The sequence below is a fragment of the Geotrypetes seraphini genome, chromosome 18 (genome assembly GCF_902459505.1).
Source record: "Geotrypetes seraphini chromosome 18, aGeoSer1.1, whole genome shotgun sequence".
NCBI lineage: Eukaryota > Metazoa > Chordata > Amphibia > Gymnophiona > Dermophiidae > Geotrypetes > Geotrypetes seraphini.
Window position 1 is genome coordinate 3,018,851 of NC_047101.1, and position 23,397 is coordinate 3,042,247.

The following is a 23,397-nucleotide window of genomic DNA, read 5'->3' on the forward strand; positions in this document are numbered from 1 at the left end:
AACCGTGGAACACTAGCCGTGTGTGGGCGATGATGACCGTCAAGCAGTTCTTTTGGGGAACGGGGAAAATGAGAAGGCTACACGCACGACTAATGGTTCAAAGCACAGACAAAACCCTCAAGCTGAAACCAACATGTCATTTAGAAGATCAGAAGGCACCAGGCAGAAAGATGATTAGCCCGGAAAAGGGAGGCCGGGAGGCCCAGGGGCTGCTCACGGTCTGCTGGTTGCTGTCTTTGGCCTCAGCTGTGCACTGGTAATGAGGCTTCCTCAAAACCAAGAGACTGGTCAAAGGGTCACAGTCATATTCTGTGAGAGATCTCAACTTAAGCAGCAGGATGGGCTTACTGAATTTAAAAAACTGGGTAATTTAGCCCATTAGGGTTGTCCAGAAAAACCTAAAGTAGGAAAAAAAACTGTGTGAATTGAAGTATTGCAAAAGAATTTGATTGTGCTTAATCAGAAAATAAGTTTTAAAAAAATTTAAAGTCTATCCTGGGGTCCCTCAAAGCTCAATTTTTCTTAAAATATGCTATTAGTTTTGCTTATTGGAGCAAAGTTCTTGGTATTATAGCTATAAATTTTGTTTTCACATTCAACAATGATACATTGATAAAAAGGACATTTTATGTCAAGTCTGTTTTCTTGAAAAAGAACAATAAATCACTACAGAAATAATGCAGCAAAGCATAGGCAACAGAGTGCTTTTTTTGTTGGGGGGGAGGCAAAAGTCCTACCCTAGACCCTGCCACAGACCTGCCCAAGCTCCACTTCAGACCCTGCCCAAGATCAGCCCCAGACCCCACCCCAGAATAATATAGTACTAAGTGTAAATGCCATTTCTTCCATTCATGTAAAAACACAGCATCGCCCTGACGTTGGCCCCGGCTTCTTCTCTCCACTGAGGCCCGCCCCAACGGAAATAGGGCGGGCTGTAGTGGAGGAAAGACACCTGGGCTGACAGGGCGTCACTGAGTTTTTACACGAAATCTGAGGTAGACATTCGGTGGTGGAGGGGGTGGGGGGCATGGAAAGGAGTAGATGTCAGGGAAGGGACGCAGTAGAGAGAGACGACCAGCAGGTACACTGGCCGGCAGCAAGATGCTGTTCCCATGCCTGTCTAGGTCCACCATTGCAGCCTCGGAAAAGGTATCTCTGGCTGGAAATTTTGAGGGGAGACCACGGCCTCTGTGGTTCTCCTATTCCGACGCCTATGCTACAAAGTCTCCAATATGCTTATTATAACAAGTAGGATTGAATTCCTTTAATACAGTGTTACAACCTCAAAAGAATAGGAAAACATTTTCCTGTCATCAAATAATGATAAAAAGACATTTTATGGAAAAACGCTAGCATTATTTTATTAAATGAACCTTCAATGTCTGCAGTTTATTGTGTAAAATACTTCGCTAATAGCTAAACACATACACTTTGGTGTAGTCGCCTACCAATGACGTTCCAAACTCTCAAGCATTCAATGTTTTCTTGAGATAGTTGCGATAAAGCCTGCGGTGCTGTTTAGCTCCTCGCAACAAGGCCTCCGGCTGCATTGAGCCATTGCATTTGAAGAGACTGCCCTGACCCACCCAGGTACTCTCCCGTATTCGTACCCACTTTTCAGATCCACCCGGAAAGGCTTAGGTGCTGTTATAGAACAGGAAGTCTAAGTGTAATTCCATGGCTGAGGGGCTATTTTGGTGCCTTACTTCCGTGATAACACTTCTTTGCGCCTAAGAAACTGGCATGGAAATAGGCATCATATATTGATTTCCTGAGTATACCGCCATGGGTTTCATGTGCTACTTCCATTAGCATGTACTAAGCTTTAGTAAAAAGGTCATTTCATCACATCATTCCCTCCCCACGTCAGAGTCTCATTTGCTGCCTCAAAACCACAGAGCAATAAAAATAACACTGCAAAATGCTTCACGCGGGCAGAAGATAATATTTATGTAAATACACAGGAGATAAAGTGCATACACAGAAAGGGCTTCTCCAGACCAACTAAAATGGCTCCATCCAGAGATATCTCGTAAACACAGTATGACAGAAGAAACTCTGTAATAATAATCATTTTATTCTTATATACCGCCATCCCGAAAAAGTTCTAGGTGGTTCACAACAAGGTGAGCTAATACATGGGATTCAGATAAAATACAAATTAGAATAATGGACTTAAAACCAGATAAAGACAGAAAACGTTTACAATATAATGCAGAAAATACCGGCATGGCAGGGAAAGAAGTAATACATAGAACAGATAAAATACATCAAATTGAATATAAGGAACTTGATTGAAAAAATGAAGCAGAATGCATTAAGATACCAGTCTATCAACATAAGAAGTTGCCTCCACTGGGTCAGACCAGAGGGCCATTGCGCCCAGCGGTCCGCTCCTGCGGCGGCCCATCAGGTCCATGACCTGTGAAGTGGTTTCTGACTAATCCTATAACCTACCTCTGCTTCTATCTGTACCCCTCAATCCCCTTTTCTTTTAGGAACCTATCTAGACCCTCCTTGAACCCTGTAGCGTGCTCTTTAACAATTTTCTAAAACAAGATAGGAAGAGACCTCGAACATCATTTTTCCAAGCCATACATTCAGTTTAGCGGCTTGAAATGAGAGGGTTCTCTCAAGGACCTTCTTATAACGACAGGATTTTATGGAGGGCTATGAAAACAAGTGCATTCTACGAGTGGTCTTTTTGGCGTGACGCAAAGAAAAATGAGACACAAGATAACCTGGTAACAAACCTGAAACCGATTTATAACAAATACAGGAAAATTTGAACAGAATTCTCAACTCTATCGGCAACCAATGGAGTTTCAAATAAAAAGGAGTGATAAGCTCCCATTTTTTTTAAACCAAAAATGAGACGAACGGCAGTATTCTGAATCCCTCTCAATTTTTTGAAAATTCTCTTGTAAGCACCTAGATATATAATGTTACAATAATCGAGAATACTTAAGATAGAAGACTGTACCAGTAAATCAGGCCTAGGGTACGGCTCAACATAAGAGATGGAGAAAATATGAAAATTCACGTCAAGCAAAGCTTGCATGGTGAAAGCACCCACCGAGTTGGCAGCTCAAAACTTACTCTATTAAACAGATGTGCAGTCTGCAAACTTCTACACACTCTTAAATGGATAAATGTTTCTTGTCTTAATATTTCTAGACAATCTAATTACACATTTGCTAATCCGAGTCCATTACTTCATAATAAGATTTCTCTCTTGTTCTGCCTTGAACAATTCATTAATTTGATTATATTATCACGCAGAATTGAGTAGCAGAGTCGCCAGAATTTCTCCCCCTCTGCTCAACCTGGGAAAGTTCCAGAGCTCCTGCCCCAAGTGTGAACTGTGCTTGGATGATGTTGGAATGATGGGCCTCCATATCCATCCCTGGGAAGTGGACATATCCTTGCAAGATTTTGTGGGCTATTGGGCGCTTGGTGAATCTTGGAGTTTTGTTTCAGCAGCTGGTGTGTGCCGAGGGAACCCGGAAGTGGTACACTTAGATGGTCACGTCTACCATTCGTTGACCTGTCGTAAATAGGCTTACCTAACGGTTGGTGCACCAATGCAGTTCTGCACAAATACTCTATAAGGGGGCCCTGGAAGCTGCCTCTCTGGAGCAACTTGCTGTTCCCGCATAGGCAGGACTTGCAGAGAGGCGCTTCTGGGGCAGGCCGGCAATAGCTGGCTCACCTCATTGCTGCTGCCGCCAGTTGCCTGAAAATTAAATTACAGTGGCTGGCGAGGAGGTAGGAGAGGGAGTTGGGAGATAGATTGTGAGGAGTAGCATTACCCCACTGAGAGAGGGGCTACAGAAATGGTGCCCAAAAAGAGATATGGTGGTGGCTCTTGACACTCGGAATGATTTTGCCACCTTAAAATCTTTGAACTGTGGTGACAGGATTGATTTTGAATAATATGTGAAGAGTGTTGCTGCAAACCAAAGATCCAAAACTGGTCACTGGATTGAGCTGGTGACTAGCGAAGCCCTCAAAACTTTGGTGCCGTTTTGGGGGTGGGGGAGAGAGAGAGTGAGATTTCCTGGTTTAGGGAAATCCTTTGTGATGAGCAGCCGCTGAGATGGTAGAATAGCCTCCAACCAGGCACTTGTCAGACTCTTATTTTTTGGCAATCTGTTGTACAATCCCCCTGCTTTTGTGTACCCTCCTGAAAGAGGGGCTCTGCTGACATAGGTCCCCTTTTCTCCCGCAGCTTTGTAAACGGGGCACATAATTTTGTAGTTATGCAGATGATCTGCTCTCCCATGCTATTTCCCTCTCTCTCTGTTTCCTTCCTTGTCTTTTCCTTCTCCCCCTCCTCCCCCCCCCCCCATCTCCCTTCTGCTTCCCGGACTCTCCAAATCCTCTCTCCAGCTGTGGTGCTCCGTCTTCCTAGCATTGCAGCACCACTGTGAAACAATCTTGTTCAATTTGCAGGCACTTGAAACAAGCAAACTAATTAAGACACGATCAAAGAGAGAATATTGTTGTGTTTTGTTCTAAGCATTGTTCGACTCTTGAGTGCACTTGTAATTTTTTTCCTATTTAAATTAAAGAAAAGGTTCAAAACCAACTTTCTTTCTGCTTACAGTACTAATTTTCAAAAAAAAAGTAACAAAGCATCAGAATGAAAGGAAGTATTGGGGATTTCTCTAACACCACCATCTCTTCCCCTCCCCTCCCCCCCCCCCCCCCACTTCAGAAATTCTTTTCCTAATGCCAGATCAAGAGATGACCTTCCTCAGCTGCTGCTTATCAAAAGCAGATATGGTCCCTTCTCCCCCACCTACCTATCTACCTATATATAGGATTACCAAATGTCCAAATTTACCCAGACATGTCTTCTTTTAGAGGACTGTCCAGGTGTCGGCATGACTTTTCAAAACCTGGCATTTTGTCCAGGTTTTGAAAAGCATTGAGATCGGGGGTCGCGTCTGGAAGGCGTCTGTTCATGCGAAGATGTGGCACGGCGAAGTCACACACATGTGTGCATGCATCTGACATCATTGTGTCGCATCTGCGCATGAGCAGATGGAGATGAGGTTTGGGGGGGGGCTGGAGTTAGGGGGCGGAATGAGGTAGAGCCAGGGCAGAGCAAGGCCAGGGCCATGCGTTCCCTTTCTCAACCTCCTAGCTACTAAAGCTGCAAAACTGGACCAGCAACTCACGACCACAAACTTCAAAACCTTCAAAAAAGAAACAAAAACCCTACGATTCAAAAAATACATGAAACTAAACTAACACAACCAGACTTGACCCAAGCACCATCTTAATAAAGCTCCAGACTACTTCTTACGTATCTCCAATCGACCCAATACCTGTAAACTGTAATAATGTAATGCGCCTTGAACTGCGAGGTAATGGCGGAATAGAAATCACTAATGTCATGTCATGTAATGTGCTTTGAGTTGTGTGGCAAATTTGGGCCCATAATTGAAAGCAGTGGACTCTCCTATTTTAATGGTGTTCCTTTTTTATTTTGTTTAATATATTTTATTGCAAACCGCCTCGAATTGTGCTGCAGCTCAGCCGGTTTATCAAGTTCAATTAAACGATAAACGACTTAGCAAGCAAATTACCAACATTAATTGGATTTAATTTAAATTTAGCATGTAAATTTTAGGAACAGGATCTGGGCCTTAAAAGGTGGTGTGGAAATGGGCGTGGCATGGGAAGTTCAGGAATACTCCTCACATTTCCGTGCATAATTATAGAATAAGCACAAATAGCTGTGCGGCTCTTGGGCTTAAACGCTATTCTATAAACCACACCTAACTTTAGATGCTGTTTATAGAATATTGGTTTATTTTTTTTTTTTTTTTTAAACTTATAGCCCGCCTGAAACCTAAACGGTTTAAAGAAATTACTCATCCTGCATCTACTGCTCCCATGAACAGCTCACGCACTTGTTCTTGCCTGTGGGACGGGGGGAGGTTTGGCTCTCCCTGATCTACGGAAGTACAGCATCGCCTGCGTAGTGATAAAAGACACTCGATTTTATACTCCTGTAACTCTTGAGCAGCAGTTAATGTCTCCAACGCACTAACTATATTACTTACATGCTGGGAAGCCTTACAAGGTCTTTCCTACTCAAAGACAACCATTGGAGACAGCGTTGGCAGTGGCTGTGCAATCAAGATCTTGGCCGTGACGCATTTAAGCTTTATTTAAAGAGGTGGCAGGAGAAGGGTCTTTGATACATGTGAGACCTGGTGTCTGAACGTGGGACTGTGACATCGTTTCAGGATCTGCAACTTGTAGGAGACTTACAGGCTCTTTTATCTCCAGGTCTCGCATTATATTCAATCCTTGGATCCTAATACATTGAACAAAGGCCATCATGTTACAATGTTTCTGTAACCATAAAGTTCTATGACCTCGCAACGCAAACGTTAAGAGCCTTAGCCAATAGGGAGAGGAGGAGATAGTGGATGCTGCGGATGGGCCATTTGGCCTTTATCTGCCATCATGTTTCTATAATCAGAAAGTTCTATGACATCACAATGCAAGTGTAAAGAGCCTTAGCCAATAGGAAGAGGAGATGCAAATGTTAAGAGCCTTAGCCAATAGGGAGAGGAGGAGATAATGAATGCTGCGGATGGGCCATTTGGCCTTTATCTGCCATCAGGTTTCTATGTTTCTAATATGCTGCTTGTAACCTGCCAAGAGCTCTAATTAATGAGGATTTGGCAAGATATAAGAACAAACATAACAAATCTTGGGACAGGAAAGTTAGAAAATGTAAAATTATTTATAACATGTCGAGTGTACAGTGATGTTGCACCGTTTCAGCTCTTCCTTTGAGAGAAGTTCATTTGCAATCTCTTGTGATGTCACCCAAATGTCTGGGTCTTATAATTGCATTCATTTTCAGTGGATTTATGTATCAAATATTAATCATCTTATTTAAAACATATCTGACATTTAATGTAATTTATCAAATGTTTATCCCATCTTGCAGAGGATCCGATCAGGGCAGATAACGACATAAATACATAATTACGACCAATCACAGCCATGAACGAGTCCATCCTCCAAACCCAAATGTGGTTATCACTAATATTATTAAACAATTTTATGAGCCACTTTTATCCAATGTGATGTTATTGAATTGCAACAGTAGAAACAAGCAGCAGACAGCCCCCCCCCCCTCCCCCCCGACCAACTTCTGCTGCTCCAGATAAGCTTTTAGAATTAAAGAAAATCCTTAGCCGAGAGGAATCGAAGACAATCTCTCTCGTCTTGCCAAACTCCACACAAGGGGAACAAACACATTTCAAATTTCTCTCTTGTGTTCCTCTACAAAGTCCATCTAGAGCAGCAACTCCAGGCCTCGAGGGCCAGAATCCAGTCGGGTTTTCAGGATTTTCCCAATGAATATGCATTGAAAGCAGTGCATGCAAATAGATCTCATGCAGATTCATTGGGGAAATCCTGAAAACCCGACTGGATTCCGGCCCTCGACGACTGGAGTTGCCCATGTCTGATCTAGAGTCTTCTTCAAAGGCAAAAAAAAAAAAGGACCTGTCAAAATATTCCAGTGACACCCAAACAGTTCCTGAAGACAGAAACCCACACAGTGCACTGTCGGAGCTGTTACCACCGTGGCCGGTGCTAAAAACCATGCTATGGTTTTGTAAAAGAGGGGTTAATTAATTTAAATTTTTATTTAATTTTCTAGCCTGTTCTCCCAGGGGAGCTCAGAACGGTTTTCCCTGTCTGTTCCAGCAGGCTCACAAACTATCGAATGTACCTGGGGCAATTAAGTGAATTGCCCAGGGAGCAGCATGGGATTTGAACCCATAACCTCAGGGTGCTGAGGCTCTAGCTTGAACCACTGCTCCACACTCTCCCGAGGGAGCTCAGAACAGTTTACATGAATTTATTCAGGCACTCAGGTATTTCTCCTTGACGTGCATGTTGTAACATTTAAAGATGTGCATATTGACTGTACATGCACTAATTTGCAGACCGACATGTGTCAAACCAGTTCTTCATGCACTACAACATATCAAGGGTTCTTTTATTAAGGCGAGTTAACCAATTTAGCGCACTTTAATAAAAGGACCCCCAAATGCATATTGCTATAGCACGGTCGTTAACACCCTAGCGAAACAATTCATAGTCAGGCTTTTTGCCTCCTCTCCCTCTCATTTTAATGTACAAAACCTCCGCAATTCTGACTGTCCAACAGCACCACTGAGAATAGTCTTGTAAAAATGGCTAATTGTCCATGAGAAGGAGGGTGAAATGGCTGCTCTGTGCCTCCCAAGCGAAGTTGCTGTCCTAGCGCCCTAGGCAGTCACCTTGTGTTGCCTAATAGTTAAGCCAGCCCCCTCTGATATTTCATGAGAGACGATCTGAGTGCAGAACTTTATATCCCAGTAACAGAACGGGATTATTGCAACTCGTACAAAATGAACTATGGCCGTTTGGTTGAGGATGGGCTGGGGAGGGTTTAGATGGAGACTTTAGTAGATGGAAGCTAAGCTTAGAACTGAGCAGAGCTTTAGGTTCTGGCTTAGCAATAGCTAAGAAGAAGGAACATTTAAATGAAATCAGTAATTTAAAGAGTGGGTAGGGTTGGGCAGACTGGATGGACCATTTGGGTCTTTATCTGCCGTCATCTACCTAGGCTGAAAATGAGAAAACATGTCACTCAATACCGCAAAGCAGCCATTTGTGACCTCCGGTCTCTTACAAGGTCAGATTTAAAGTCCTTCCATTAATGTTGTCCACTGTTACGTTTCATCGCGTAATGGCATCTGCATTATATAATACACAATATAACCACATGAACCAGAACAATACAAACAGAAAACCAGAACAAATTTCTCAATTTATGTCATTATCTGCCTGCACACTCCTGCCTTGTTTTCCAAAAAGATGATACGATTTGGCTTTTGAATCTGCTTAAGGCTCTGAATGGGACCCACAGAGGAAGGTGCATGGCCTACGCTATGTATTTACCAGTCAATATTCAGCCAGCAGCGGTCAGGGTTTGTTTGGGGGGTTGTTGTTTTTTTTGCATATTGATTCAATATCACAACAATGCCAGCGAGAGTACAAGGCTCCAAAGAGCTGAGAACACTTTTAGCGAGTAGACAGCATGCACTCACGCAGCAAATCGGACACGGAGACATCACATTTTTATACATTTCACATGCTGTGAACAGGTTGAGAGAATATTGATTTAATGAATGACTGAGCTGCTTTCTTGCAATCAATATAATTTGCGGTTCTGGGCAGACTTGCATGGTCTGTGCCCCAAATATGGCAGTTTGGTTTAGGATAGGCTGGGGAGGGCTTCGATGGGAATTCCAGTAATTTGAGCAGACTTTTGCGGTCTGTATCCAGCAAAGGACGAGATGGTTTGGATAGGCTGGAGTGAGTTTGATGGCAACTCCAGTAGTTGGAACCTAAGGATAGTCCCAGTGGCGCAGTACGGGGGTGCGGACCGCCCAGGCACCAAGTTGGTGGGGGCGCTGGCACCTCTCCGCCCCCCCACACCATGCTACCCTCGTGCCATCCCTCCCCCACCCCATACTTACGTGTTATCTTCACACTAGCGTGAGCATCGCCTGCCTGTTGCTCATGCCAGCCTGGTTCCCCTACAAATCGCTTCCGGGTCACAGGGCCAGGAAGTGACATCGGAAGGAATTCAACACCGACGCGAGGAACATGCTTGGAGAAACCACTCGCACTGGCGAAGATTAAGAGGTATGGGGGGAGGGAGAGAGCAAGTCTGGAATGGGGGGTGGAAAGGAGCGGGAGGGGGGCATGGAGAGTGGAGTGCCTGAGCATCTCCTACCCTTACTACTCTACTGGACAATCCAGGGTGAATTTCTACAGTCTATGCCCCAGAAATATCAAAGGAAAAAAGACAATTTACATTTAGTCATTAATTTATAATGCATAAACACTACTTTTCAAAAAGCATATTCAAAACACCTAATCACTCTCCTCTTCCACGTACACCGACCAGGTTTACCCACTCCCTGGCACCATACCCTCAACCAACCAAAAAAAAAAAAAAAAAAATCATATTACCTACCAACGCCTGGAAAAGATTTGATATGTAATGTAATATAACTACTTTCATCCAATGTTACTAAGACTATACTCATTCTGTTACTATGTCTTACCCTAAATGTCATGTACCCTCCTGGAAATGTCCAGCTTCTTCTTATGTAATCCGCTTTGAACCGCAAGGTACAAGCGGAATAGAAATCACTAATGTAATGTAATGTAATAAACTATTGAGTAGACTGGATGGACTGTTGAGGTCTTTAATCTGCTGTCATTTACAATGTTACCACCTTTCTAGTAGATTATATATTGGTTAAATAACACTAACCTAATATAACATAAGTCATTTATATACCATAATACCTCTCTGTTATATGCGGTTAACAAAATGTATCAAATAGGCAAGTTTTCAACATCCTTCTAGAAGTTTGCTACGAGCTAGAACTTAGAACATAACATAAGAACATAAGCAGTGCCTCCGCCGGGTCAGACCACAGGTCCATCCTGCCCAGCAGTCCGCTCCCGCGGCGGCCCAAACAGGTCACGGCCTGTCTGAATCACCAGAAGGGGCTCCCTTGCCACCTTGGTTTCTCATTAAAGTCCTATCTTCCCATCGAAGTCCTAACCCTCCGGTCTTGCACATGCACGACCTGGTTGGGTTTCTATACTTATTACCTTGTTAGCTTTCTGGGATGTGTTACATCCCAGCACCTCTCTCAGTATCCCACGATCCCTTTATCCCTCAGGAATCCGTCCAATCCCTGTTTGAATCCCTGTCCAATCCCTGTTTGTACCGTACTCTGCCTGATCACTTCCTCCGGTAGCGCATTCCAAGTATCCACGACCCTTTGGGTGAAGAAAAACTTCCTTGCGTTTGTCTTGAACCTATCTCCCTTCAGTTTCTCCAAATGCCCCCTCGTACCTGTTGTCCCCTTCAGTCTGAAGAATCTGTCCCTATCCACCCTCTCTATGCCCCTCATGACCTTGAAGGTCTCTATCATATCTCCCCTGAGCCTCCTTCATACCACATTACTAATGCCCCAAGAGCCGATCTGCTAAGCTAAAGTTCTGTTAACCCTGGTTTCAGATCAGAAGCAGCTACTCTTGTCTGTGAATCCCACCTGTGTTTACCTGCAGGAACTCAAGCCATATCCTGCCCCAACGAATCTCACTGCAGTCCCAGGAAAGGTCAACTTTGCAAATGGTTTCAAATGTGGCTTCCGGTGGATTCAAGATGCGTTTTAGGAAAGCTTGAGATTTGAGCATTAAAACCAAGGGGGCAGAACGGGAAAGCTGGCACCCTTTTACCCACACAGACAGAATCTCTGATTTTACTATGATTTTGATGGACCCATTCTCTAGGGTTTGGGACTGGGGCCCTGTGAACGTCATGGGCGTTAGCATGCACCATTTTGTTGGCACACATTGGAGTATTGTTTGCAGAGTGATTTGCCGCCGCATGGAAAATACTTTATATTTCCCCATTGCAGTGAATTTTTATTAGATATCTGTGTGGGTGTTTTCAGGAATAGAAAATAAGCAGAGAGGGTGGAACTGGCATTTATGTTTGTAATTTATAAAATATACACAGAAATCCAGTTCTTTCTAATCCCACCTGTCTCGGAGAACTTCATCGCTTTCTTTTAATTGTGTGTTTTATTGTAAACCATCTTGAATGAATGCTCAGATAGCTGATATATAAATACTTTCCATGGGATAATTTTAAAAAGATATGCAGGTGCAGATGGTACTTTTACAACCTAAGAAAATACACAGAGAGCAAGAAATGTCAACAGAACAAACTCAAAAAGGATTAAAAAGGATCACTCCGAATGTGTCATCGAGGACCAGAGCCACAGCATGTTCTAATCACAAAGTCATAGTCCAGAGCACTCCAGTGTGTCAATTAGTGAATGACATGGGACAAATTTTTCCCTGTTCGCACGAGAACTCATTTTCCCGTCCCCGCGACTTCTTTTCCTGTCCCTGCCCCTGCCCCATTCCTGCAATCTCCGTCCTCATCTGCATGGAAGGGAAGGGTAAGAGAACGGATCAGAAGTTGCAAGAGTGGAAAGCAAAGCTGGCCATGTTAAAAAGGAACTTCATGGGAAACCTTGAACAAGAAGCAGGTAGAGCAAAGGAGTTTGAAACAAAGCAGGAAAGAGAGGCAGAAAAGTCTTGAAGAATGGGGTAATTGTTTAGGAGGGAATGGGGGATTGTCTCGTTTGGATGGGTCAATAACAGAACCCATTTGTATTCTCTTTCTTGTACGTATCCAATGACTGCATTTCTCTCTTGTTTTATTTAGACTTCCATTTAAAAGTATGTTGGAAAATGCATGAAAAAATCCAATTTTCAATCAAATGTCCAATGTACAGTCACATGGAGTTTCTGCTAAAGCCTCACTGAATTTTATAAACCGCCAACACACAAAGTTCTCTTTGCTGTTGAAGACTATATCTCCAAGATGCCTTCAGGGTATTGCTATGATACCAGAATACCACTGAGAGCCTCTAGTGTCATAAGAATATAAAAATAGCCTTACTGGGTCAGACCAATGGTCCATCAAGTCCAGTAGCCCATTCTCACGGTGGCCAATCCAGGTCACTAGTACCTGGTCAAAACCCAAGGAGTAGCAACATTCCATGTGGAATCCCCAGAGAGTAGCAACATTCCAAGTGGAATCCCCAGAGAGTAGCAACATTCCATGTGGAATCCCCAGAGAGTAGCAACATTCCATGTGGAATCCCCAGAGAGTAGCAAGATTCCATTCTACCAATCCAGGGCAAGCAGCGACTTCCTCCATGTCTTTCTCAAAAACAGACTATGGACTTTTCCTCCAGGAACTTGTCTGCTGGTATTATAGCAACAGTCGATGTTGCTATAATACCAGCATCTCACTGGGAGCCTCCGGTTTCAGCAGGGTTTTTATTTAAAAAAAAAAAAAATAATGCCAGAATCCCACTGAGAACCTCTAGTATATGTATTTTTAAAATACTAATACCCCACTGGGAGCCTCCAGAGTCAGTATTTATATAATACCAGTATCCTGCTGAGATCCTCCAGGCTTAGGATTTCAATAAAACCAGTCCAATACCAGTGTGCCACTGACAGCATCTTCTCTGCTGCCTCTGCGGGACATTTGAGTTAAGCACATTCAGTGCGCAGGATCTGATTCTAACTGCATCCCCCGCTGGGAATTATTATTCTGTGAGAACAAATTTCTGTTCAATTTCTGGTTTTCCTTTCATCTCTGTCTATACCAGTCCTGAATGTGATGGCACTGCCCAGCCATTGCTGAAGGCTGAAAACAAGCTCTCCCATCTGAGCAGGAGCACACTGCTCTCTCCATTACCACGATTCTGCTGCTGTTTCGCTACGCAACTTGTCTGGAAGTACAAGAATATCATGGTTTATATTGCTAGTTTCGAATTTCAGCACTCAATGAGCTGTGTTAAGTGCCAAGCCTAGGGAGTTCCCTTTTTACCTTTTCAGTCAGTCTGAATCTGCCAGCATGTGAGCTCACAAGAGAAGAGCCACCACATCCAAACTTGACTTTGGATGCTCTTTCATCCTGCACCTGCCATGAGCAGGGATATGATGTAAAATCAGCTATGACAAGAGAACGGTTAACGTAGCTGCTTTTAAAAAAGGTTTGGACAAGTTCCTGGAGGAAAAGTCCATAAACTACTGTTGAGAAAGACATGGGAGAAGCCGCTGCTTGCCCTGGATCGGTAGCATGGAATGTTGCTACTCTTCGGGTTTTGTGACTTGGATTGGCCTCCGTGAAGATGGGATACTGGGCCAGTAAGGCTATTCTTATGTTCTAATTGATAGATAGAAAGTATGTTCTGTACTTGAAGAGAGTCACCATGAATGGAACCAATCTCAACATAATCACCCTCTTCTTCTCTACGAAATATGGATCCTAAGGCCTTCCTCTGCCTCATCTTCCCTGCTCTTTCTGCAGAAAAGACATACACAAATTATTGTTTTATGATAAATACTCACCTGAGATGTGGGGGAGGGGGGAGTGAGAGGGACAGGGGACTCTTACCACTTTTTAGATTTGCAACTCAATTGGAAGTGATCCAAACTTGGCCTTTATCCACCATAGAACATAAGAGCGCCCTAACTGAGATCAGCCCTACCTGCGTACGTTCTGGTTCAGCAGGAACTTGTCTAACTTTGTCTTGAATCCCTGGAGGGTGTTCTCCCCTATAACAGCCTTGTTGACACGAGGTATATGTAGATTTTGCGCCTCGGTGACTGGGTCCTTAAAAAGGGACCTTGCTCTGTTCCCCTCTTCCCGTATCCTTACATCATTGTCTCGTTAGCGGTTGACCCAAATCCCTCCTTTGTATCTCAGTAAGTTAACCATCTTTTCTCTGTATGTTTTTAACACTAAATTGGAACCTAAGCCTCCTCGTGTGAATCTCTGTTTATAATTTGCCTCTCATACCAATTTATAGCACAAATGACCTTATAGGCTGCATTGTCAAATAAAGATGAACTATAAGGTAACCCAGGATTTTTATCCCAATATTTTCCCAGTACACCATTAAGCCAAGCTAGTGAACCTCTAGATAGACCTCTCAACGTACTCTGGAAAACGGTATGGATGCTCCCCAAATCTGGCCAGTCAGGAGCATCCTGAACCCGAAGATGATACCCCCTGAGCAGGCTGCCCACTGCACCAAAGCCAACACAGGTGAGACAAGGACACCTCCGTCTCCCTGGCATCGTGTGTGACTGCACTGTTCTCACACCCTCTGGGATGGCCCCATGTCTATGTTACTAGGGAGTAGCAGCTGGGTCATGGTGACGCTCTTCAAGTACAGAACATACTTTCTTTCTATTAATTAAAACATTAACAGAAACTGTGACCTTAAGAACATAAGACTAGCCTTACTGGGTCAGACCAAAGGTCCATCTGGCCCAGTATCCGTCTTCACGGAGGCCAATCCAGGTCACTTGTACCTGGCCAAAAACCAAAGAGTAGCAGCATTCCAAACAGAATCCCAAGGAGTAGCAAGATTCCGAAATCCCAAAGTAGCAAGATTCCATGCTACCAGCAATTGTGAACTCTGCTCCCCCCCCCCCACCCCCTCCAGCAATATCCTCAAACCTGAGCAAGATCAAAGGAGTAGAATTCAAGCTCAGGCATCAAACTCAGGTCTCCGCTGAGCTATCAGAGTCTTTTCTCAATTCAGCTCACCTTCATTACAGGGTCACCTTTCGTCCACTCTCAAAGCATCAGGGAAAAGCTCTGTGAAAAGCTGCCAGAGAGACGTCGTAGGAACTGCTCCTTTGCTTATGGTTGTCCTGATGCCCTGTCAATCGGAAGAGCTGACTAATTACATTACTAAATTCTTTAACCGTTTTATAGGATTATAGTTGACTCATTGCTACCTCGCCATTGGGTTAAAACCTTTCTTGTAAAAACAGCAGAACTAGCTCAGGGTCCAGAAGCAGGTTTGTAGGTGAAGATTAGAACAGGGAACAGGAAACAAGGGTAGGGAGAAGTGGCCTGTGGTTAGAGCTACAGCCTCCGCACCCTGGGGTTGTGGGTTCAAATCCCATGCTGCTGCCTTTGGGGACAGGGGCGTACCTGAATGCAATTCACCTTGAGTCACTGTGGAGTAAAGACAGAGCTACCGATATCAAAATCCTCTACTCACAGAGGATAGCCAAATGGATTTGTCACAGGTGATTATGAGAGTTGAGATACCCCAATTTAAAATTTAAGTAAACTGCAGAGTGGCGGTTACAACTAGAAAGGAAGGCTTGGGAGCACCTGTCTCCCCCCTTCCCCCCATACACACACTTTAATCTTTACCTGCCAAAGTTTTCCAAAAGATCAAATGCAAGAAACATCCTGCTGAGAAAAGCAAGTCTTCCTGACACCTTATTAGAAATGCAGCACACCCCATCCTGCCCTCCCCAACACATCACGTATGTGGCTGAGGGTCTGCTCCTGACCCTTCTCTCTCCCGCTTTCCTCCCCCTTCCACACACACATACACCAGTTTTTCAGAAGATCAAGTAAATTTATTCTGGTTCAACAGCACTAAGACTATCGAGCTGTTTTGTGAATTATATTGGGCTCTGTGTTTAATGCATTGCAAGTTATTGCATTGATATGAATGGACTTTTGCTATCATGCTGTTTGGATATTGACCTATGAATCTTTTATAACATGGTTGTAGAATATTTGTATCTTATGGCTTCCTGAGTGGTTTGATGCTGGACCGAATTGTAATTCACTGTTATTGTACACTTCTCTTATCTTATTACCTGCTTGGAGCTGGAAAGTATTGCAGGATACAAATGAAGATTTATGATATGCTAATATCAAATGTCAAAAAGAACAATCCAACCCAGCAGACCCGAGAGAAGACAACTCCATGAGGATCCCCCAAACTGTATGTGGGGCTCCCCATTGCTGAGCTAAGATAAAAGGCATGAACTTACCATTGCAGTGCCAGAAGTCTGGGCAACGTCTGATGCATGTTACAACCACCTCAGGGTCGCCACCATCCTTCCGCTGGTCTCTGGCCAGAGCAGCCTCAGGTGCAAGCCCTCTCTCTCTCTTCTATGGCTCATTCCAGAGCCGCGCTATAATGCTTTTACATCCTATTCTTGGGTTTCTTTTTGCAAGAAAGTTTAGCGTTGTCCTTCCCTTGCTGTTGCTCCGTGGAAAAATAAAAATCGCCCAACTGCAAAGTCCGGGAGCCTGTGGCAAGCTGCCCTGGCTGGGCTGAGCCACCTTCAGAGCTCCCCCCCCCCCCCCAAGACAGAGAAGAGATGAGCAGCCCCTGGAGTCTCTGGCTGCAGTCTCACTTCTTCCTCTCCGTGTGTCTCTCAGTCCCTCTGTTTACCTTCCCTCCCCTTTCCTTTTCCCTTTTCTTCTCCCACATCTAGAGCAGAAGAGCCGGGAAGGGGTGGGGGGGGGGGGGCGCTGAGCAATTCCCTGGGGGCTTCTTAGGGAGGATTCAAGTCAAACAGTCACCAGTCTCTGGCTAATAGGCAGGATTTGCGACTGCGGCGTTTTCATAGCAGAAGGAAGGGATTGCAGCAAACTGGCAGAAGGAAAGAAGCAGGAGGGAGGCTTGACAACAGTGGCGTACCTAGGGTATGTGGCACCCGGGGCCCATCATTTTTTGACACCCCCCCCATCTATATGAAAAATATGATTTTTAGTACCAATCTACATATCGCACCACAAGAGTGTACCTAGGAAAAGGCTGCATCTTAAACACTGCAGTGAGCACTAGAACACCAACACATACATTGTAAAACTAAACAAGCCAGATCCCGCACAGTCAATTGGTCCTGTAGTCAATGCCAACTGAAAACTATGTCTTTTTCATACACACAGAACAGAGATACACCCTCGCCCAAAATGGAATAATCACAAACTAAAAATAGAAATATGTAGACAAAAGTTAAACTGATCCGCCAAGAAACCAGACCCTGGATACAATGCAACACCACAAAAAACAGTAACACATGTCCTCTAATACAGTGCAAAATATAAAGACAGTAGATGTAAATTTGAAAAAACTGATACATAACAATCACCACTTTATAAATTAACAAATAAAAATCAAACAAATAATGAGAAATAAAAAAATACCATTTTATTGGACTAATCCCCGTAAGCTCGGTCCCCATCCCCGCAAACCACCTGATTCCATCCACACAAGCCTTGAATTGTTTATATTAAAGTATAAAAAGAAACAATATTCTGTACAATTGTCAATTTATAAATTAGCGTCTTCTCCCCACTCTCTTCCCCATTTCCCTTCAGCATCCTCAGCCCACTCTCTCTCCACTTTCCTTCAGCGCACGCACATAAAAACAAGCAAGTAATTTTATATCATTTTCATTCTATTCATTCATAGAAATTAAAGTCTAGATCAGGGGTGTCAAAGTCCCTCCTCGAGGGCCGCAATCCAGTCGGGTTTTCAGGATTTCCCCAATGAATATGCATGAGATCTATTAGCATACAATGAAAGCAGTGCAAGCAAATAGCTCTCGTGCATATTCATTGGGGAAATCCTGAAAACCCGACTGGATTGCGGCCCTCGAGGAGGGACTTTGACACCCCTGGTCTAGATAATGCCAGTCACATAACAAAACATGATTTTACAAAAATAATTCCCTGCAGTCAAGCCTGCAAGGATTACTAGATGTCTTTCAGCAGTTCCCCTCCCTCCCTCCCCCTTACCTTTGTGGCCAAGTCAAAATGATCTACCAACAATAAAATTTTAAAAACACAAAGCACGCTGTACGCAGAGAAAATGTTAATTATCATTTATATTCCGCGGGTTTTCAAAGAGGTCAAGGCAGATGACTTTATGCAATGTCACCTCAGTAACAACTATACAAAAATAGACAAATATTCCCCCTCCCTTTTTACTAAACTGCGATAGCGGTTTTTAGCGTAGGGAGCTGTGCTGAATGCCCCACGCTGCTCTCGACGCTCATAGGCTCCCTGCGCTAAAAAACTCTATTGCGGTTTAGTAAAAGGGGGCCATAGTACAAAATATAGACAGCAGATATAAATTTTCAAAACGGACACATTTTGATCACTAAGTTGAAAATAAAATAATTTTTCCTACTTTTTTGTCTGGTGATTTCATGAGTCTCTGGTCCTTCTTCTGGTCCTTCTTCTTTCTCTCTCCCCCTGGCTCCCCTCTTTATTTCTGCCTTTCTTTCTCTCTCCTCCTGGCCCCCCTCTTTCTTTCTGCCTTTCTTTCTCTCCCCCTTGACCCCCCTCTTTATTTCTGCCTTTCTTTCTCTCCCCTTGGTCCCCCTCTTTCTTTCTGCCTTTCTTTCTCTCTCCCCCTGGCCCTCCTCTTTCTTTCTGCCTTTCTTTCTCTCCCCCTTGACCCCCTCTTTATTTCTGCCTTTCTTTCTCTCCCCTTGGTCCCCCTCTTTCTTTCTGCCTTTCTTTCTCTCTCCCCCTGACCCATCTTTATTTCTGCCTTTCTTTTTCTCTCCTCCTGGCCCCCCCTCTTTATTTTTTCCTTTCTTTCTCTCTCCCCCTAGCCCGCACAAAGCCATCGTGCCGATTTCTCCACTTCCACGATTCTTTCCCTACCCTCACCCCCAAGCCAGCAGCCGATTTCTCCCTGCTCCTTCCCCGATGTCCTGAACTTCATCGGGCAGCAGCAGCATTCACAATTCACTGCTGTTGCCCGCTTCAGGCCTTGTTCTCTGTCGGGTCCTGTCTTCATGAAAACTGGAAGTAGGCAGGACCCGGCAGAGAACAAGGCCTGAAGCCGGCAATAGCAGCGAATTGTAAACGCTGCTGCTGCCCGAAGAAGGTAATGGAGCACCGAGGCAGTCCGCTTCTCCCCCCTCCCAGCCGAACCCCCGCTGACCCTCCTATCTCCACCCCCCCCCCCGTGAACCTTTCCGACCTTCCCAGCGAGAGCAGCAAACCTCCTTCGCGGCTTTCTCCTCCCTCTGCCGCGTTACTGATTACGTCATCAGTGATGCGGCAGAGGGAGGATAAAGCCGACGCTACTGGAGGGAGGTTTGCTGCTTTCGCTGGGAGGGTCGGAAAGGTTCACTTGGGGGGGGGGAGAGATAGGATGGTCAGCGGGGTTTCGGCTGGGAGGGGGGAGAAGCGGTCTGCCTTGGTGCTCCAAGGCCTGGCGCCATTACCTTTTTCGATAATGGCGCCGATGCTGCTTTCGCTGGGAGGGTAGAAGCGCGATAGGGACCAGGCCAGCTGTGCACCCCCCCCTAAGGCGGCACCCGGGATGGGCCTCCCCCTCGCCCCCCTTGGTACGCTACTGCCCTGGGGAAACAGCCTGCAACAAGATCGCGCGATGCCAGAGATCTTTGCCTGCTTCGACTGTTTCCTCCGCCGCGGTCCCGCCCCTCCTCTGACATCAGAGGAGGGGCAGGACCGTGGCGGAGGAAACAGTCGAAGCAGGCAAAGATCTCTGGCATCGCGATCTTGCTGCAGGCTGTTTCCAGACGCGACACCCGGCGCAGGGAGGGGGAACTGGACCGGACCGGGAGCACCCCCTCAGGGCTTGGTACCCGGGGCGGACCGCCCCTCCCGCCCCCCCCTTGGTACGCCACTGCTTGACAAGCCTGGAATTCAAGTCCTAAGATGTTGGCCGGAGTAGGTGCAGTTCCCGGCTGCTAATGGTGCACCAATGTTTGGGGAGGGGGCACGTTGTAGGTAGGGTATGGGAGTGGAAGCATTTTCCACCTAGCGCAATGCGAAGTGGATAACGCAGGCTTCGTTGCCCAAAATTTGGCGGTAAGATCTCGGTTTAGATTGGGAAGACGAGAGCATGTGACTGAATATTACATAAGTTTGTATTGGTTGAAGGTTATAAGTTCGGGGTAACCGTTTTCATGTGCCTACACAATTTGGCCCCCAAACACCTGCTCCAGAGTATCTCGCCACGTGACCCGCCTCGATGGCTTCGGTCCGCAGACCATTTTGATCTGCAAATTCCGTCTGTACGGGATCTGAGGATAGTATTTTCCATTGCATTAGGCCCAGGGAACGGAACAACCTCCCTGAATATATTCATCAACAGCAGAATATACAGAATTTCAAGAAACTGCTCAAAAGGCGCTTGTTTTGTCGGATGGTTTAAATGAGGAAGAGTGGAGACTGTGGATTGCAGGGTGTTGGTCTGGAGAGATGTCTGTCGTTGATGCAACTTGTATGTTATATGTAATTTTATATTTTGTATGTAAGTGCGTAACTTGTCCTGGATAAGGGCGGAGATAAATAAATGAGACAAACAATCTAATGGGAAAAAGAATTAGCAACAAGCAAGCAAAACCATCCCGAGCTATGGGTCCCGTTTATAAAGCCGCAGTAGCGCTTCCCAAGCGGCCAAAGTGACGCACCGGCTTTGTAGAAGGGGCCCATTCTGTAGCTTTAGAAGTGGGCTTAGTAGCACCGTAAGGGGAAGTCCCATGTTGGGATGAGCTAAGCCCCTTTTGCAGCATTTTATAGTGAAAGGGCCCCAAGTTCCTCATAAGGCTCCCGTATCGCTACCAGCTCTGATTTCCTTTCTACTTATTTATATACCACTTATGGCCTAAGTGGTTTATATTCAGGTCCTCAAGCATTTTTCCCTGTCTGTCCTGGTGGGCTCACACTCTATCTAATGGGCCTGGGGCATTAAGTGACTTGTCTGAGCTCACAAGGAGCAGCATGGGATTTGAACCCACAACCACTGTGCCACACTTTTAATTTGAATGTCTAAATCCAGGTTCTTTGCCATCTTTTCCAATCCGCCCGTCACCGGACATGTGGTTTCTCAGTTCTATCACTGTTACATCTGGCTGTTTGTATTTTTGCATTTTCTATCTCTATCTCTATCATTTTATCCTGAATTTCATGTTTCCAATTATTCTTAGTTACACCTGCTTAACCTATCTGTTCTTACTGCCTCGATGATGGCCTGTTTCTGAGGAAGGCTTTCGTAAAACCCTTGTATAAGACTCTGGTGAGACCTCATTTAGAATATTGTGTACAATTCTGGAGGCCTCACCTTCAAAAAGATCTAAAAAGGATGGAGTCTGTCCAGAGGAAGGCTACAAAAATGGTGTACGGTCTTTGTGATAAGGCGTATGGGGACAGACGTAAAGATATCAATCTGTATACTTTGGAGGAAAGGCGGGAGAGGGGAGATACGATAGACGTTTTAATACCTACGTAATGTAAATGCGCATGAGTCGAGTAATGTAATGTAATGTAATGTAATTTATTTCTTATATACCGCTACATCCGTTAGGTTCTAAGCGGTTTGAAGAAAATATACATTAAGATTATAAATGAGAAGTAAGAAGGTACTTAAAAATTCCCTTACTGTCCCGAAGGCTCACAATCTAACTAAAGTACCTGGAAATTAATAAAGAAGAGAAAATAAAGATGGTTGAAAAAAGAAAAATTCTATGTGAATTTATAGGATGGAAATTAAACTGACAGTGAAGAACTGTATGAAAAATACATATGGAATTCAGTTAGAGAGGGTAGGTTACAATCTATTTATGGTATTTGTTTAATTGGAAGGTGTTAAGGTGGGTAATTTGGGGGAAGGTTATCTGAAGGTCAAAGAGGAGGGGTTAAGATATTTGGATGAATTTTTTGAAAAGCAGGGTTTTGATTTCTTTTCTGAATGTTTTGAAGTTGTCTGATATTGTCATAAGATTGGAGATGGAATGGTTGATTTTTGCTACTTGTGTTGCTAGAAGGTTGTCAAACATTTTCTTGCGTTGTGTGCCTTTGAGTGGGGGGAAGGTGAAAGGGTTCGAGGTTCTTCTGTGTCTTGAGGTGTCGAGTCTCTTTCATTTGAATGAGAGGGCATAGGATGAAGGTCAAATGTCTCCAGTAGGAGGGCCAAATTTGCAGTTACCGTCACCATGGAATCACATGAGATTGGCAGAGAGCAGAAATCCTGAAAATCGGCTTCCTGGGTGCCCATAATAACAGCCGCCACCAACGCAAACAGAAATTGTGCAGAGCTTCTCTTTACTATATAGTTTTTGAGTCACACAGTGGAAGATCTTCACAGTATTTAACAGTGGATAGATTTTATGATGACGCCAGAATTTAATTATATACAGTAAAGCCTTGGTTTAATCCAAAGCAAATTTCCCCATAGGGAATAATGGAAACTCAGACGATTCGTTCCACAACCCCAAAACTTTAATACAAAATACTGTATGCTGTGAGCGCTTGAGCTACGGGTAAATTGGGCGTGACGCTTCTATTACGTTCAGCCATGCTCGGCGTAAGATGTGCATGTTTGAACTGTGGGCTCTGATGATGTGTGACGCGCATTTATCGAGTTAAAATGGAATAAAATGTTTTGCTCGTCTTGCAAAACACTCGCAAATCACGTTACTCGTTATCCAAGGTTTGACTGAACAGTGGTACCTTGGATTACGAGCATAATCCCTTCCAGGAGCATGCTCGTAATCCAAAATGCTCGTTTTTCAAAGCGAGTTTCCCCATAGGAAATAATGGAAACTCGCTTTGATAGGTTCCCACCCCCCCCCCACCCACGAGGCCAGCAGTGCTGCTCCCCCCCCCACGAGAACCGGCATTGCTCCCCCCAAAGGCCCCCCCCCTGGTGAACCGGCATCCTCCCCCCCACGATCCGCACTCCCCCACCACAACCTGAGGTCCCCCCAACCCACCCGAACCCTTTTCTTACTTTGCTGTAGTCTCCGCAGCGGCACCGGCACCAGCATGTCCTGTGCGTGGTGCCGGTGCCTGAAGATCTGCTTCCTGTGCTGGGCCTTGAGAGTTCACGTTCGACGTGAACTCTCAGGCCTTGAGCATGCGCACATGCT

At 44.8% G+C, this 23,397-nt stretch overlaps 1 protein-coding gene across 3 annotated transcripts in view; it reads right to left on the reverse strand.

The window, feature by feature from the left end:
• HTR4 (5-hydroxytryptamine receptor 4) overlaps nucleotides 1-16,897 on the reverse strand; it is a 137,399-nt gene extending 120,502 nt beyond the window's left edge. For all 3 annotated transcript variants that reach the window (XM_033926896.1, XM_033926897.1, XM_033926898.1), the window contains exon 1: nucleotides 16,522-16,897. In XM_033926896.1, the coding sequence (XP_033782787.1) occupies nucleotides 16,522-16,559 (38 nt within the window). In that variant the 5' untranslated portion in view covers nucleotides 16,560-16,897. The remainder of the gene's footprint in view (nucleotides 1-16,521) is intronic.
• Between the last annotated feature and the right edge of the window lie 6,500 nt (nucleotides 16,898-23,397).